The 18202-nt window shown below is 43.9% G+C and overlaps 1 protein-coding gene across 1 annotated transcript; it reads right to left on the bottom strand.

The window, feature by feature from the left end:
- Positions 1–753: 753 nt before the first annotated feature.
- On the bottom strand, positions 754–3101 carry SCGB1A1 (secretoglobin family 1A member 1). The gene is made up of 3 exons (XM_051964797.1): positions 2988–3101; positions 1154–1341; positions 754–915 (listed from the first exon to the last, which is right to left on the bottom strand). The coding sequence occupies exons 1-3, from the start codon at positions 3079–3081 to the stop codon at positions 892–894; spliced, it is 306 nt and encodes a 101-aa protein (XP_051820757.1). The 5' UTR covers positions 3082–3101; the 3' UTR covers positions 754–891.
- Between the last annotated feature and the right edge of the window lie 15101 nt (positions 3102–18202).

Raw genomic sequence — 18202 nt, 5'->3', positions numbered from 1 at the left:
GTTTGTTTGTTTTTGCTTTTAATTTTTTTTTCTTCTTTAGATCTCTCCATCCCTTTGGTTGAGTAAGAAATCCTTTGTAAATGAATGAATGATAGGAAGGAAGGAAGAATGATTCCAATCCATGACTCTATGACCAGGCTTCAGATTGGGCCTGGTTACATTGGACAGTGAGGTCCCTTCTCTCTGTGGGCCTCAGCATCTTGCTCTATAAAAGAGAGAGGTTTGGGCTTAATAGCCTCCCTTCCACCTCTGGAATATGTCAAGAAACTGTGGGACAGGCCCCACCACTGATATGGCAAGATCCTGAGAAGATAACATGATATTGTAGAGGTTCAGGATTCAAATCCTGCCTCTGTTTCTCCCCAAAAGCCTTCCTCCTCCTCCTCCTCCTCCTCATGCAAGGGGCCTGGGAATTAGGGACCTCCCTCTCCATGTATTCCCCAGGACCATCCCAGAGAGTGACAACATAAGCATCTTCAGTCCCTGGCTTGTGGGTTGAACCTGTTGTACCTGACGCTCTTGTCTCGAATGCCTTTCCTGTGGGCTTTGGTGGGTGGGGACAGGCAGGCCCAGTGCCCTTGCCCCCCTCCCTGCTTCTGCGCCCCTCCACCCTCCACTCTGGTCCCTTCCCCAGCCCGCACTGTGACCACCTGCGATTTCAAAAGCTCTTGCCTAACAATTTATCCTATTCCCAGAAGCCCCTCTTTTTTCCTGTGTGGGTATGAATGGGCAAAAAAGAGCCGGACCCAGGGATTCAAATGCGTTCAGTTTATTTTGGGGGATAAAGCTGGGACAGACATTTGGGCTGGGGAGAGCACTGGACACAAAACTGGCATTCAGCAGGCGGGCATTTGGGGATATCCGGGAGCAAAATAGAAGGCCTGGAGGACGTTAGTTTGCAGTCAAGATTTTTTCCTGAAAAACAAAACAAACCAAAACAAGGTGCGTGAGACGAGGGCCTTTTGACTGGAGAGCATCCTGTATTGTCATTTTCACTTCAGGAAAATTCTCCACTGGGCTAGGATAGTGATTTATTTTATTTTTAAGCTTTGGGGGTACCTGGGCTCACGGGGAACATTGCAGAGGGTCCCTTTCTCCCCGGGGCCTTTTCTTCTTCCCTGAATATTTCAGAAGGAGAAAATGTGGTTTTTACCATCAGCCTCATGATGTCCATTTTGGTCACGTTCGAAAGGACGTCCACCTGCTCCTTCAGCAGCTTCCCAGCTGCCTCCATGGTCTCATCCGGTTGGAAGCACTGGATGGATTCGAGATACTTCTGGGCTGTGCCCTTGATGAGGATTTCAGCAACTTCGGGGAAAGTTGGGCAACCGTCGGCAGAGGCTGGAAGAGAGACAGAATCAGGAGACTGGGATCATCCAAGCGTGGCTGGCCCCCTCAAGAGGTCCGTGAGCCCAGCCCTGTCCTTTGACAAGGAGAGAGCTGAGAGCGGGGAAAGGAAGTTGTTTAGCCAAGGCCACACAGCTAAGCGGGAGCAGAGCAGAATTTGAGCCCAAGTTCTCTCGGTCACAAAGTCCCTGTTTTTCCCACTCAGGGTATCCCCTTCCTGGTTGCCTCCAGATGCACGTTTTGACCCCATGGACTCACTCATTCATTTTTCAATAACAATGATGCTGAGAATAATATTAATTACAATAGTGACAGCTCCATCCATCCATCCATCCACCCATCCACAAATGTTTATCAATACTATTTATTAATGTGAATGGTGACAGCAATGCTAGAGCACTGAGTCTCCAGCCAGGAAAACTGGAATTCAAATCCAGACTCAGATACAAGCTGTGGGCCCTGGACACATGATGAAACTGCTGGTTGCCTCAGTTTCCTCAATTGTAAAATGGAAAAAATATCAAGAAGACCAAACAAGATAGTATTCGTAAAATACTTAGCACAGTACCTAGCATAGAAAAAGGATGCTATCAATTGTTATTCCCTTCCCTTCACCCTATGAAGTGCCTTTTGGGTACCAGACACTGTATAGGGGCGAGGCATCCAAAAATAAAACAAGCTAGCCCCCAGCCTTCTAATTCCACAAAATGCTGTATGTAGATAGGTATATATCGGCAAATATAGGGGGGTATTTATATATAATAGCATGTATAGTATATACACATGTAAACGTATAATATGTATATACGTAGGTGAATCTACTTATAAATATGTATATATAATATGTGTATTATTATATATACATACACATAAATATTTATCTAGGTATATCTTATAATATACACACACACACACACATTTATACATGCATAAGCAAAGATCAGTAAATATATTTATATATAAATATATAACAGCCCTTCCCTCATCTGGTTGTTGAGAGGATCCTTGAGACAATTTATGGAGAGTATAATAGAACTCTCAGCTCTCTTTGGTTTTTTTTATGCTGATGAATAGAGAAGCAGAGAACCCCGACTGTCCCTCATCTATCAGAGCTTTGGACCTAGCATCAGGAAGGTTTGGATTTGAATCCTATTGCTCACACTGACCAGCTGTGTGATCATGAACTAGTAATTTGTATTCTCTGAATCTTTAAGATTTGTCTACCAAGTTAGCTGCAGTTTGGATTAGGGGACGCCGAGGAAATCACAAATCCTTGAGGGTGCAATGTAAAGGGCAAAAGATCTGGGTTGGAGTCTCGGCTGACTAGCAGACCTTAGGTCGCATTGAAAGGTGGGAGGAACCTGAAAGGGCATTGAGTCCAGCTCCTCCCCAAGCTCCAGCAAAAATCTCAGTAATTTTTGGTCCTAGGACCCTTTTATACGCTTCAAAATTATTGAGGACTCCCCCATAGAGCTTATGTCTATTATGGTTGGCTTATGTCTATCGGTCTTTACTGTATTAGAAATAAGGACGTCTTAGAATTACTATAAAAGTCGCTTTGACTTCTCCAACCCCCTGATTCTTGGGGAGCCTCGGGTCCCCACCCCAAAGGTCTCCTCCTGCCAGGAGCCCAGACTCACCCCAGCCGAAGCAGAGGACCAGGGCGAGCGCGCTGCAAACAACGGTCAGCTTCATGGCGGAGTTGGATCGGGAGGCACCGTTAGTCTGGCCCATGCAGCGATCACTCTTATATTCTGTGGGCAGCACCTTGCCCTTCCCTTTGGGACATGGAGAGGGGGAGGGCTCGACCGCAATATTTACTTGGGCTTTTGTGAAAAGTGTCAATATGCTGTTAATTATTCTTTCTGCTTCTCTTTCCCAGGGAAAAAGGGCCTCCATGATGGGGAACACTCAGGGACAACTCAAGAGCTCTTTGCTCAAGTGGCCCCCGACACCTGGGAGGCGTGCCTTTGCTGGCTCGTTCAACTTGGACCCGAACATGGGAAGGAAAAACAGAAAAGAAATGTTAGAATGTCAGAACTTAAGGGACCAAAAGCACAAAATGTCAAGCCACGTGACCTACGTCAAATAGCTTGCTTTCGGGGCAGAAGGGGATGGAAGGAGAGAATTTGGAGCCCCAAGTTTGGGGAAAACGTTAAAATTGCTTTGACATGTAATTGGAACAAATAAAATCAACAACGGCTCAACAAGAAACTCAGAGCTGGAAGGGACAAGAAAACATAGGATGGCAGAGATGACTTAGCATAGAGTGAGAACATAGGATGTCATGGTTAGGAGAGACCTTAGGATATAGTGAGTCAAAACTAGAAAGTCCTAGAGTGAAGAAAATTTAGAACATATTTGATCAGAAATGGAAGAAATCTGAAGATATCAACTAGAGACTATCAGAACTGTGAGAGACCTGAGAACCAGAATACAGACTTTATAAGTTCTAGAATTGCATCTAGAACATAGTACATCAGATCTGGAATAGAGGGACTTTAGCACATAGAACATAGAATGTCAGAACCGGGAGAGACCTTAGAACCTAAAATACAATCTTCACTGCTGGGGTGGGTTTGACCTCATGTTCTAAAACATAGACTATCAGAGCTGGAATAGAAGGATCTTAATACATAGAACATAGAATGTCAGAACTGGGAGACACCTTAGAATATAGAACCAGAACCCAGCATATACAAGCTCAGAAGGCTGACAAAGATCACCTAGTCCCTAACTGAGGATAATACAGGAAAAGGGACTTGCTCAAAGTCCCACAGATCATTGGTTGCGGAGCTGGGACTGAAGTCTGGCCTCCTGAGTTTCGAATCAAGCCAAAGTATTTCTCAAGCCCCTACTATGTGCCAGACGCCATGCTAAGTGCTGGATGTGCAAAGAAAGGCAAAAACCAGTGTCTGCTCTTGGCCTACGGCTCCATCTTTAGACCATTTAGAGATTCCTCGCCCTTCTTTCCTTATTCCTCACCTCCCAGGTAGCCCCGCTGAGTTCCCTTGGATCTCCGGGGAAGGAGGAGTTTGGATGAAATGCTCTCCAGGCTCCCTTGTAGCTCTACTTCTAGGCAGAAAATGACTCTGCAGACCCTTGTCCCTCATTTGGTCCATCTTGTAGTTAGGGGAAAATGGAGACCCAGACATGGGTTCTTGGGGCCTCCGGCTGAGCACAGTAGGCTGGGAATCTCCCTCAACATTCCAGCCCATATGGGGTGACCTTCAGCGATGGGGAGCTCACTCCTCTGACAGCACCTCCAGTCTTGCTAAGCTGTGGCCGGCTGACCAGAGGGGGTCTCCTGGTGGGTTCCCAGCCTGTCACATCAACAAGGGTCATAGCTGGTCTTAATGATGGACTTGGTGGTTTTCCAAATTCCCAGTGCACACTCACTTCCCAATTCATCCAAGTTCCCAGTACTCACTAGTCCCCCAATATATCTCTGAGAATGGTGAGATGAGGAAAGTAATCTCTTCCATGAGATTCAGAGAAGATAGATCATTTGTTTTAGTCACACAGCTAGGGATAGATCATGGAGGAGGCACTTTGGGACCTGGTGATCTTTACATAAAAGTCTTCCCCTGGCTGAGAAAGGGGTCCTTTCTCTAGAATGTAGGAGGGGTTCTCTACCGAGCCAGTGCTGAGGAGGAAGTAGATCCCAAAGCCTGAAGCCCCTGTTCCCACCCCCAGGGAGCAGGAGTACCTTTCAAAGCACAACATCATAATCCCGGTTAAGGGAAGGGCCGATGGCATCTTCATGATCTTTTGGGTTGGGAAAAGGGGCCTGGACTTCCCTGGAGGTGGGGAGAGCTAGCCGGTCCTGCTGGTTTCTACAAATGGGTTAAGGCATAGCACAGCAAGAGGCAGGGCTTGTTCTTGATGAAGGCCTGGGATCTGGACCAGCGCAATCCTGGGGGGGCCCCGGCTCCGCCCCAGGACGATGAGCTTCAAGAGGCCAGATTACAGATGAGTATTTATGGGCTGGCCGCTAACCCAGTTTACTTCTAAATGCCCCCTGGCATTTCCTTTGCCCAGCTGAATTAATAGCTGAAATTAGAGGGAGGTACTATGGCACATCAGAAAGAACGCCCTGTGTGGGGGCTGAGGACCCAGGTGCAAATTCAGCCCTTGTTCGCTCTCCGTGGCCCCTTTTCCCCAAGGCTATCCTTTTAAGACTGAAAGACACATCCCCTTGTTTCTTCCATCAGTCCCCACTTGGAAGTTTCCGATCTCCTTCTCCCTCTCCTTTGGGGGCTCCCGGGCTCTTCAAAGTCCATCCTCAAGTGTGGTGACTCTCTCGAGAAGGCTTGACCAGGAAAATCATTACAGGAACCATGTTTTGCCCTTAATAAAATTTCTTGTTCTCTGCTCAACTATCCCCTGCAGAAGACCAACACCCCCCTCTCCCAAGCTCTAATCAGGGATACTCGGCTTCTTTCAGTGTTTCCTACTTTCAAATGAACTTTCATAGGATGTTGGAATCAGAGATTCAGAGCTGAAAGGGACTTAGAGGCCAATGTCTTAATTTTACAGATTGATAAACTGAGGCCCAGAGCGATTAAGTGACTTTCCAAGGTCACACAGAATTTGAACCCACATCCTCAGACTCTTAATCACTGTATCAGTCATGCTGCCTTCCAAGGTTTCTTGGCTGCCATATTCCTGCTTTGATTTTATATCCTATACCAGTGCCAGCTCATGTCAAACTGGTGGTCCATTAAATCCCCTAGATCTTTTTCAAGAAACCTGCTCCCTGGCCTTCCCTCTCCCCTCATCTTGTACTTATGGAACTGAAAGTAAGTTTGAGCTCACTTTTTTTTTTTTTTTTTTACATTTCAGATAGCGCTAGAATGTTCAAGATTTGGTCAATGGGATGTGAGCCATTGTAAGCTGAACAAATGTTTGTTGAGTAAAAGGAGTCAAGGAATGAATGAATTCATCATCTAGGCCGAGATCCAGTTCCTAGTTCCTGGCGGGGCCTGAATGCTTTACTAACTCTAGTACAAATAGGGGAGGGGACAAAGGAAGATTGGAACTTAATCTGCCCCGGTAGGTTCTGAGAAAACAAGGTATCTCCCCAGGTAATATTAACCATCTTTGAGACCCCGGCGTTCCTTTCGTTCTTTGTCGGATTAACCTCATGTGATCCTAGAGCTCTCTGCAAATTGATTTCCATTGTCAGGCTCTTGCCCACATTTCAGAAGCTGGGGCGGGGTGGGGGTGGGAGGCACTGTCATGAGGGAGGGGGGGAGGTTAGGTCTCCATTCTTTTCCTGCCCAGGTGGAGCAGGTCAAACCGATGGGATATCTCTATACCGCAGGATAGAAACTGGTTCTCCCATCCCCACCTGGATCTAATCTCCAAGGACCTGTCGGGGTGACTTTGGAGAGCTGACAGGGAGAGGGGTTTATTTATGGGCCTACCTTTCCCATGGTGTTCTCTCATGATTGCTTAATCCAAAATCTTTGTTGTGCAGTGAGTCACCGAGTCTTGTCTTCAACAGCAGTGAACCCAGAAGGCTTGGGGTTACCAAGTGTTTCTTTCTGGGAGCCTCTTGATGAAGTGTGTGTATTGGGGGCAGGGTCCTGGGCCCAGTGATGAGGATTGGGGGGGGGGGGGTCAGAGCTGGGAGCTCCAAGCTCACAGACCCAGTCCTGAATGACTCAGCATGGCTGAGGCTCCAGGAGAAAGAGTCCCGAATTTGGGCCCTGAGTGATTCCTCTGTGCCTCGGTTTCCCCTTTTATAAAGAAGGGGATTGGACTAAACATTCACCAATTTCCAGCTGGAAGGCACTTTGGAAGTCACCCAGTCCGACCCCCTCATTGGGGTGCAATTCCCCAAAGTCACACAGGCAATGTTTTCAGAGGAGGATTTGAATTCTGGTCTCGTGCCTCCAACGCTGCCCCATCCAGATTGTTCCTCCCCCCCACCTGTACAAATCTGCCTCTTAGAGGGTCTCAAAGTTCTCTTCCAAACCCTACAGTGAATATCTTGATCCCTGACAGCTCCCTCTGGTGCTTGGATGATCCTAAACCTCTTACGTGGCATCTTTCCCTCCAGCCTTGCCCTGTTTCCACCCAATTTGCACAGCTTAATCTTCCTAAAATGGGTATTCCTCCGCTCACACAAATTGCAGAGGCCCTCAGTGCCTCAGTATCAAATCAGAAAGGGAATGGAGGAATAGGTTAATAATTTCTAAAAAATACTCTTTCCTTGGCAAATAAAGAAAATGAACTAAAAAGACAAGAGGGAGTAAGGTAGTATACAAAGAGGATTCAGTGTCAGGAGACCCATTTTAAATCTCAGCTGTGAGGCCTTTTCTGGGCCTCAGTTTCCCCATCTGTAGAATGGGGGAATTGGATTAAATGAGGCACAAAGTCTCTCCCAGATCGCAATATTTATCTGTTGATGCTAATGTCTTTATTCAAGGCCCTCGAAGCCTTGCCCCCATCATCTTTCCAAAATCATGTCCTGTCAATTCAGTTCAATGAATGTATTTTATTAATTAATTTAGTTTAATTAACTTATTTTATTTATTTACTATGTGCCAGGCTCCATGCTAGGTGCTGGATCATAGAGAAATTTCTGGATGGAGAAAATGCTGATGGCTAGAATGGGAAAGGCCTTGAGCAGGAAAGAGGCACTTGGACTTTGCTCTGGAGGGAGATGGGGATTCTAAGAGGCAGAGGGGAGTGGGCCTTGGGCGTGGATAAACCAAGGTCTCAAGGAGAATATGGAAGGTCAGTACTTTTTTTTTTTAATTGTTTTATTTTTTTTCTGGTCATATATGTATATTAACTTTGAAAATATACATTTCTCCATAAATCATGTTGGGAGAGAAAAATCAGAACAAAAGGGGAAAACCATGGGAGAGATTAAAAAACAAAACAGAAAAAAGATTTACATTTAGTCTCCACAGTTCTTTTTCTGGATGCAGACGGCGTTTTCTCTCCAGAGTTTATTGGGATTGCCTTGGATCCCTGATCCACTGTGAAGAACCCAGTCGTTCATAATTAATCATTGTACGTTCTTGTTGTTATTGTGTGCAATGTATTCCTGCTTCTGCTCGTTTCGCTCGGCATCGGTTCGTGTAAATCCTTCTGGGACTTTCTAAAATCAGCTCGTCTGTCAATTTTTATAGAACAACAATATTCCATTACCTTCATGTACCACGGCTTAGTCAGCCATTCCCCACTCAATGGGCATCTCTGGAAGGTCAGTCCTAATGGGAACAGTTGGGGGGTAGGCTTGTGTGAAAGGGGAAAAAAAGTTGAAATTCTATGGCAGTTCTCAGATCTAGTGTGACTGATCAGCTCATTGTTCCGGGAGCACTCGGGAACATACCCAGCCCTTCCAGGAGCACTCTTCCCTTTTGGCTGATATCCGACTGAAGAAGGTATTAAATGGCAACGCTCTCAATGACTCACCTGCAGAACAAAGATTATTTAGGATTAAGCAACAATGAGAAAGCACCATGGGAAAGCTCGGGCCATGAATACCCCCTTCCTTTTGACCTGTCAATTCTCCAAAATCATCCCAACAGGTCCTCAGAGATTAGACTGAGGTGGGTATGGAATAACCAGTTTCTGTCCTACAGAACAGGGACGTCCCATTGGCTTGACCTCCTCCACCCCGGGTCAGAGCTTATTTGAGAGAAAAAAAACAGCTCGTTCAACAGGGAGGTGCCGTCTATGAGGAGGCACACACATCTCACCTTGAGGATTTTGGGACAGAAACCCTGCCTAGAGGCAGGGGGATGACCTAAATGACTACACCCAGATCTCTCCAGTCTCGGTGGATATAGATGCTGGCTGGTGGCCAGAGTTCAAAACATATGAATGAGTATGAGAATTAGACTTAGAGAGATCATAGAATCTCAGGGCTAGAAGGCCCCTTGACAATGGTCCAGTCCAACCAGAACCCAGTTGTACCATTGCTGATTCTCGATTAGGAGGATTAGATCATACTTGCTAAAAATTCCAACTCCTTCCTGCCAAAGGAGCCATGTCATAGATCATGGCGGGCTTAGTCCTGTCTTCCAATAGAGTTCTAGAGTAGAGTTAATGAGCAGTCTCAGAAATAGCCTCCTTTTCTTTTCTTTTCTTTTTTCTTTTTCCTTTTATTATTTATTTATTTTTGGAATGACAATTTTATTTTTTATTTTATTTTATTTATTTACTTTCTTTTAAAAAATATAACTTTTTATTGACAGAACATATGCTTGGGTAATTTTTTACAACATTATCCCTTGCCCTCACTTCTGTTCCGACTTTTCCCTTCCCTCCCTCCACCCCCTCCCCTAGATGGCAGGCAATAATAGCGTCCTTTTCTAACAACCCGTACAGACGAGATCAGGGAGAGCTCCTTCCAATTCCTTCTCTGGTGATTCTTGTAGCTTAAGGTGATCCTGCTCTTGAGGGATGGAAACTTTTCGAGTGCGAAGTCTGGGAGCTACTTTGGGACCAGTTACACTGTGACGACTGCAGTATTACCGGGATATGTAAGCTTGGGGATTTTCCTTTTCCCTTCCTAGTAAGGGACCCTAACCTTACCAAGTGCTCCTTTCTGGAAGCCTCTTCATCTAGCATGTGTATTTCGGGGCAGGGTCCTGGGTCCACAGATGAAGATGGGAGGATTAAGGCGGGAATCCCTGAGCTCACAGACTCAGGTCCTGAATAACAACATGACTGAGGCTCCCTGAGGAGAGAGCAGTGGGTTTGGTTCCTAAATGTGCAAATGGAGAGAATAATTTAGCTAGAGAGATACAGTCTTTATTAAACACTTTATTGAGTCAGACACTGCGCCAGCTTCTAAGATGCAAATACAAGTGAAAGTCCCAAGGAAATGATATGCTATCCAGGGAAGGCAATGCGAAAAGGGAAATGGAAAAGGAGCAGAGGAGAGGGGAAAGTGTCCATGCTGGGAAAAGGTGGAAACAATCTGGAAAGTCCAGATTGGAGCTGGGAGAGAAGACAGCACCGATGGCCTGGGCTTTTCATGAAATAAGAGCCATGGGCAGCAACTTGCCCATCAGAAGAAGAGTCAAAGAGGTAGAGACATTGTTCTGCAGGGCAAGTGGCCCAGATTTGGAAGAAACAGAGTAGGAAATAAGGGATCACTTCTCCTTTTAATTAATTAAAAGGTCCTACAAATTCAGAGTCCGCTGTCTAAATAGCAATCTAATGAGAAGTGCAAGTGCTCATCATTAGAGGTTGGATGACATTTTTTTGGGCCCTGGCAGCTCATGAAAAAGCTTCTGTCCGGAGGCAGCCTAGGAGAGCAGAAAGAACTCAGCAGGCTTGGGTTCAGATGCTGGCTTTGACATTTACAAGTTGAGTCTGAGTTCCATGAGCTTGGGAATAATAAATAATATAAATATATAATAAAAATATAAGTATAATAAATAAATAATACAAATAAATTAAAAATAAAAATAAATAAAAACAATAAAAATCCACAAAAATTTTATTGCAAAACGTGCTTGACTGGGTTTTTTCCCTCTCCTGTATTCATTCCCCTGCATTGTTCTCATCCTGAAGGTACCAAAGGATGATGAGCAGAGCTGGTCAAACACCAGCAACAAAAACCGAGTTAGTCACTTGGACTTCCACTGGCTATTTTATACACCCAGCTGAATCAGAACATTTGAAAACCAAGAAAGTGCCTTTTTAAATAGGGGGAATAGAAACAGGCCAGGAGGGTGAGACAGCGAGTGTGCAGTGGGAAATTGTGGGTGGTAAGGGCCCTAGGGAGAAGACATTTCGTGATACTCTTCTAATTGTTTAGATCTAACTTTAAAGTGTTTTGTAATTGTGCTCATATCGTTCCTGGATTTGTCCTAGGAGATAGACTCCCAAATATTTTGTATTGTCTACTGTTAATTTAAATTTCTCTTTCTAGCTTTTGCTGCTGGGTTTTGTTGGTAACATAGAAATGCCGATGATTTATGTGGGTTTATTTTCTATTCTGCCATTTTGCTGAAGTTGTTCATTGTTTCTAGTAGTTTTTCAATTGATTCTCTAAGCATATCACAGATATACCATCAGCAAAGAATATGAGTTTGTTTCCTCATTACCTTACTCTAATTCCTTCAGTTTCTTTTTCTCCCCTTATTCTAAAACTAACATTTCTAACATATGCCCGATGATAATGGGCATCCTTATTTCACTCCTGATCTGATTCACGATGTTTCTAACTCTTCCCCATTATGTATAATATTTGCTGATAATAATATATTAATATCAAAATAATATATAATATATTAATATCATAATGATATAATATATTAATATCATAATAAGATAGATGCTCCTTATCATTTTAAAGGAAAACTCCCTCTATTCTATCCTGGGAAAAGACATTCCTCACTTCAATACTCATCCTGCTGATCAATGGACTCCTGCTTTCACTGGAAATTCCTCAATGGGTGGAGAACCACCGCCCAGCTCATTGTGAGTCGGTTCCCTTCCCACCCTTTGTGACCTTGATTTTTGTGTGGGGGAGGATCAAGGTCAGAGGGAGAAGCTGGAAGTCTTTTCCTATCCAGGTCTTTTCACACAAGAAAGGGGCTGCTGCTTCAGTCTTTTAAAGCTGTACTTAGCTGGGTTTGAGTTTATTTAATAACAAATCCATTTCATCTTCACTGGAGTGAAGGATTCCTTTTGGATCACACAGGTTTGGGAGGAGATCGGGGTACTGTGGGGATGGGGGCCGGAGCCGTGTTGATAGATTCTGCATTGTTGAGGGGAGCGTTTGTATTTTATATCCTAGATGAGACGAGAGGAGACAGAATCTGGGTTTGAAGGCATTAGGAAGAACGCTGGCAGCTGAGCAGAGGGGCTTGGAGAGCCCCCTGGTGGATCATGGTGAGACTTCACTTGGAGGAGTTATTCCAGTCCTTCCCCCAGGGGACTCTTGGGCTTTGCCTGCCCTTCCCCTAAATACATTTACATCTGTCCTGACAACGAGGAGAGGAAAAACCTGTGCTTCCTCATGATAATATGAAATGATGTTTATAAAGTGTTTTTCAAACCTTAAAAAATTGTATGTAAATGCTATTTTGTGGTTGGGTTGGCCACGCCACAAATCGACAAAGGCCACGAATAGGGGCTTGTTTGAGTGTTTTGGATTGTCTAGACTCAGAGTGATGGAGAAATGTCATCTCTGAAGATCAGGCTTGAGTGCGGACCAGGCCCCCAACCTTTCTTCCTCCGAGAGACAGTTGTTAGATCAGAGAATTCCCAGTGCCCTTGGCGCGTGGGCATATGATGGGGCACGAGCATGAGCAAGTAAGGGGGATGCCCACCTGGGGGCAGCCACGGGCTCAGTGGTCGGGTCTTCTACTTTTCCTTGGAATGGGGCCCACTCAGCTCCCCAGAATTTGGGGGCCTCTTCTGCTTCCTCTGGAGGAGATCATTATTGGAGGACTTTGGATGGGGATTCTGAGGGATGTGGTTCCAAGAGCATATATAGCAGCTCAAAAAACCTCAAACTATTTAGCCTGGAGAGGGGACAAAAAGCCGACTGTCAGCATGACAACGACAGCCTTAGGGCTAGAATCCACCGGGCAGAAGTAGAACTGTGAGTAGCAGTTTCCTTTTGGCTGTAAAAGGACATATGCATTCTGAAAATCACTTTGTTATCAAAACCACTCAATAAAATTCACAGGATTTGTGGGGGAAGTAGGGTTGGGACACAACATGAAAAGCTCCATCGATGGCAAATTTTAAAAAGAAGGGAGCCTGGTAAAAATGGGAGCACAGCTCTGTATGTGGCAAATGATTAAGAAATATATACATATGGGGCAGCTAGATAGTGTAGTGGATAGAGCACCAGCCCTGAAGTCAGGAGGACCTGAGCTCAAATCTAGTCTCAGACACTTAACGCTTCCTAGCTGTGTGACCCTGGGCAAGTCACTTAAACCCAATTGCCTCAGCAAAAAATAAAGAAATAAATACATACTTTGATAAAGAGTGGGCAGCTAGGTAGGGCAGGGGATAGAGTCCCGGGGAGAAAAGTCACAGAGATTTTTTAAAAATAGCTTTTTATTTTTCAAAATACATGCAGTTAGTTTTCAACATTCACCCTTGAGTAACCTTGTGTCTCATGTTTCTCTCCCATCCCTCCCCTAGACAGCAAGTAATCCAATGCAGATTAAACATGTGCAATTCATCTAAACACATTTCCACATTTATCACGCTGCACAGGAAAAATTGGATCAAAAAGGAAAAAAAAAAAACAAGCAAGCAAATGACAACAAAAAATAAAAATACGATGTTATGATCCACATTCAGTCTGCACACTCTGGGTGCAGATGGCTGTCTCTATCACAAGTCTGAATCACCTCATTGCTGAAAAGATCCACATCTATCAGAGTTGATTGTCAGATACTCTTCCCTCAGCATCAGTCCATACAAGTCTCTCCAGGCCTTTCTGAAATCATCTTGCTGGTTATTTCTTACAGAACAATAATATTCTATAATGTTCATATACCACAACTCATTCAGCCATTCTCCAACTGATGGGCATCCCCTCAGTTTCCAGATTTCTTCTCACGACAAAAAGGGCTGCTGCAAACATTTTTGCACATATGGGTCCCTTCCTCTCCTTTAAGCTCTCTTTGAGATACAGTCATAGAGACACAGTTTGATAGCTCTTTGGGCATAGTTTCTTATTGCTCTCCAGAATAGCTGGATCATTTCACAATTCCACCAACAATGTATCAGTGTCCCAGTTTCCGCACATCTCCTCCAATATTTATCATTATCTTTTCTTGTCATCTTGGGCAGTCCAAGAAGTGTGTAATGATACCAGAGTTGTCTTAAATTATTTAGAGCATTTTTTTTCATATGACTAGAAATGTGCCAGGGATTTTAAAAAGAGAATTAATTAATTTTAAAAAATGTTTGGCAGGTGAATGGATCAGTCACCTCTCCGGGCCTTAGTTTCCACATTCATAAAATGGGTACAATATTTGCCCTGCCTATTTTCGTAGAGTTGCTGTGAGGAGAGGGCTTTATGCATCTTAAAATGTCATGAAATGTGTTATGGTTGTTGATATTATTAAGAATACAGCTTGCCCAGCAGGGCTTTCTCTGCCCCCCACTCCTCTCATGGGCTCTCTGGGAAATCTTTGATCTCATCATCAGCATCTTCCCTGGATCAGCTTTGGGAAGGAAGGGAGTCATGGGTGGGGCCTGGGACAGGTGGGATGCAGAGCCTGGTGGGGCTGCCTTCAGTCCCACTCATATTTATTTCCTAAGAGGCCAAACCTCTTAATTAGTGGCTAATGAACACTCCCAGCTGCCCTGACCTAGGGAGGAGGGAAGATCTTGTTGGCCCCATTTTACAGATTGAACAGCTGAGGCTGAGCAGAGAAATTCGCCCAGAGCACAGGAGATGACCTTTTCCTGAGGCCAGATCCCTGGAAAGCCAAGCCAGCTTTGTGGAGGCTTCCCGGCCATGCTCTGCCCCTGAGTTGTCACATGGCCTTGGACAAAGCTCATCCTTGGGGGGACACGATTTGGTCACCCGTCCGACAATGTAGAGTAGGCTCTGACATGGAGAAACCCAGGGAGCCAGCCCCTCTGCCTCTACCATGGGATGAACCCGCTGCCCCCCACCCCCCACCCCTACTCAGCTTCCCCTCAGAGGGGCTCCTTCTGTGGAACTGTTCCCAGCCCTTGGAAAGGAGGAAACAATGGAAAACTGGATTTCCTCAGTAGTGGGTGGAGGGGATCACAGCTGAGTCCTGTGACTTTGGAGTGGTTCTGATTGTACAGTCGGTCCTGCTCTGATGCTTTTCTGAGAATGCCTTTTTGTTTCTCCACGTTGGATGTAGCCCGGAATATTGGCCTTTGTTATTTCTGAGTCTGCTTTCGGATGGGCTGAGCTGGCGGCTGCTGCCAGCTAGCAGAGAGGCCTGTGGGAAGGGGGATTGGAAAGAAGCAGGTCAAGGTGGCCACACTACCACACTACGTGCTGTGTTGTTGCTCAGGGTTTCCATATATGTGTGACACGACAGAAGATCCTGCGGCGCTTCGCCATTTCCTTCTCCAGCTCATTTGACAGTTGAGGAAACTGAGGCAGAGAGGGTTAAGAGACTCAGGCAGGGTCACACAGCTAGTAAAGATCAAAGGATGGATTTGAATGCGGTTTCCCTACCCCCTGCACCACCAATATATATCGGAACTAGAGAACCATGACATCATCACACTGAGTACTAAGTCTATATGGGAACTAGAGAACCATGACATCACCACGCTGAGTACTAAGTATATATGGGAATTAGAGACCCGTCATATCATCAATTCCACAGAGTTAACGCCTTGTTGTAAGTATCCTTGTTTCAAGTAGATTTGTCCAGAATTTAGCCCTCTACAGCAATGAGTAATATTTCATATGAAATTTCATATTGAAATTTCCCAAATTCAGCATCCTGGTGTCAATTATTCCTTCAGTCACTCAATAAACATTTATTACCCACCTTATTACCAGCCAGACTCTGTGATAAGAAGTGGGGATACTCAAAGTTCCCCCTCAGGGAGTTTACAATTTTTTTATTTATTGATTTTCCACTTAATCGTATTTTATTCTTTCCGATTACATGTAAAATAGATTTCAACATTAATTCTTTTTTTTTTCTTTTTTTCTTTTCTTTTTTATTTTTTATTACAGCTTTTTATTTACAAGTTATATGCACGGGCAATTTTATAGCATTGACAATTGCCAAACCTTTTGTTCCAATTTTTCCCTTCCTTCCCCCCACCCCGTCTCCTAGATGGTAGGTTCAGCAATACATCAACATTAATTCTTAAATAAAATTTCGAGTTCTAAATTTTGTTCTCCTCCCTCTTTCTCTCTTCCCAAGATGGCAAGCAATCTTGTATAGGTTATACATGTGCAATTGCAGTAAGCATATTTCCACATGTCACCTTGTGAAAGGGGAATAGAATCAAAGGGAAAAGCTACACACACATACAAACACACACGTGAAAATATATGCTCTGATCTACAAACAGATGACATCGTCCTTTCTCTGGATGTGGACTGCATTTTCCATCATGGAATTGTCTTGGATCACTGTATTGCTGAGAAGAGCAAAATCTTTCATAGTTAATAATCAGGGAGATTATTATATATTTTTTGTATTTTATATTATTTTTATATGATTATTATATTATTAATAATTTATTGTGATGATGTTCTCTTGCTTCTGCTCACTTCCCTCCACATGAGTTCATGTAACTCTTTCCAACTTTTTTTGAAATCTACTCGCCTATCATTTCTTGTAGAACAAAACAATTCCATTACATTCATATTTTTTATGCAGATGTTGATTGGCAGCTCCTCAATTTCCAATTCTGCAACCACAAAAGTGTTATATATACACTAAGTGATTTGCCCAGGATCACACAGCTAGGAAGTATTAAGTGTCTGAGGCCAGATTTGAACTCAGGTCCTCCTGACTTCAGGGCTGGTGCTCTATTCATTGCACCACCTAGTTGCCCCTAAATATTTTTGTATATATGATCTTTGTTCCTTTTTTATGATCTCTTGGGATACAGACCTACTAGTGGTGTTGGTGGATCAAAGGGTATGCAGTTTTATAGCCCTTTGAGCATAGCTCCAACTTGCTCTCCAGAATAGTTGGATCAGTTCACAACTCCATCAACAATTAGTGTCCCGATTTCCCCACATCTCCAACATTTATCATTTTCCTTTGCTGTCATTTTAGCCAATCTGATAGATGTGAGGTGGAATTTTTATAATCTTATTTTATATTTATATTTTTTATTTAAAATTAAAATATTTTAATAAAATATAATTTTATATTTATATTTTATAATTAATTTGCATATTTATAATCAATAGTGATTTAGAGCATTTTTTCATATGATTATAGATACCTTTAATTTTTTTCTCCTGAAAACCTGTCTATATCCCTTGATCACTTATCAGTGATCCCCACTTATCAGCTGGGGAATGACTTGTATTGCCTCAGTTCTCTAAAATATTTGAGGAAAAGGCTTTTATCAGAGACACTGGCTATAAAAATTGTTTGCCAACTTTTCTTCTAATATTGGTTGCATTGACTTTGTTTGTGCAAACCCTTTAAAGTTTAATGTAATCAAAGTTATCCATTGTACATTTCATAATGTTCTCCATGTCTTGTTTGGTCATAAATTTTTCCCTTCTCCCTAGATCTGACATGCTTTCCTAACTTCCTTATGGTACCCCCTTTACATCTAAATCATATACCCATTTTGACTTTTTTTTTTTTTTTTTTTTTTTTTTTTTTGCTGAGGCAATTGGGGTTAAGTGACTTGCCTAGGGTCACCCAGCTAGGATATATTAAGTGTCTGCGGGCAGATTTGAACTCAGGTCCCTCCTGACTACAGGGCTGGTGCTTTATCCACTGCGCTACCTAGGTTCCTCTATTTTGACCTTATCTTGTTTATGTTGGTCTCTGCCTAGTTTCTACTATATGATTTTGCAGTATTCCCAGCTTTTTTGATCAAGTAGTGAGTTCTTAAGGAAGTTTAACCCCTAATAGGAACAGGGGCTGCCTTTTGCCTGTTTTTGTATTCCCGGCTCTATGTCCAGGGTCTGGCATTCAGAAAGCGCTTAATAAATGTTTATTGACTAACAAGGCAAAAAGTGTGTTTGCGGCTGAGTGCTCTCTCTCTGGTGCCCCTTAGGAATTCTCTGACTGTAGGAAGTCAGTTTAGGCCAGGTGTTGGAGCAGCTTTGACCTCCCACCTCTTTCTCACCGCTGACAGACTCAGGAAGGCCGCCCGAGAGCCAGCGTGGGCCACTTGTCCACTGGCCGTGCCCAGATAACGACAG

Source organism: Antechinus flavipes, chromosome 6 (assembly GCF_016432865.1).
Source record: "Antechinus flavipes isolate AdamAnt ecotype Samford, QLD, Australia chromosome 6, AdamAnt_v2, whole genome shotgun sequence".
Taxonomy (NCBI): domain Eukaryota; kingdom Metazoa; phylum Chordata; class Mammalia; order Dasyuromorphia; family Dasyuridae; genus Antechinus; species Antechinus flavipes.
This window is presented reverse-complemented; position numbering and strand designations above follow the sequence as displayed.

Bases quoted from the DNA above. Each gene is read 5' to 3' on its own strand.
- SCGB1A1 (XM_051964797.1), bottom strand. From the start codon at position 3,081: ATGGGCCAGACTAACGGTGCCTCCCGATCCAACTCCGCCATGAAGCTG. The intron at 1,342-2,987 runs GTGAGTCTGGGC...TCTCTCTTCCAG, and splicing joins GGTCCTCTGCTTCGGCTGGG to CCTCTGCCGACGGTTGCCCA. The intron at 916-1,153 runs GTAAAAACCACA...TTTGTTTTTCAG, and splicing joins TGGACATCATGAGGCTGATG to GAAAAAATCTTGACTGCAAA.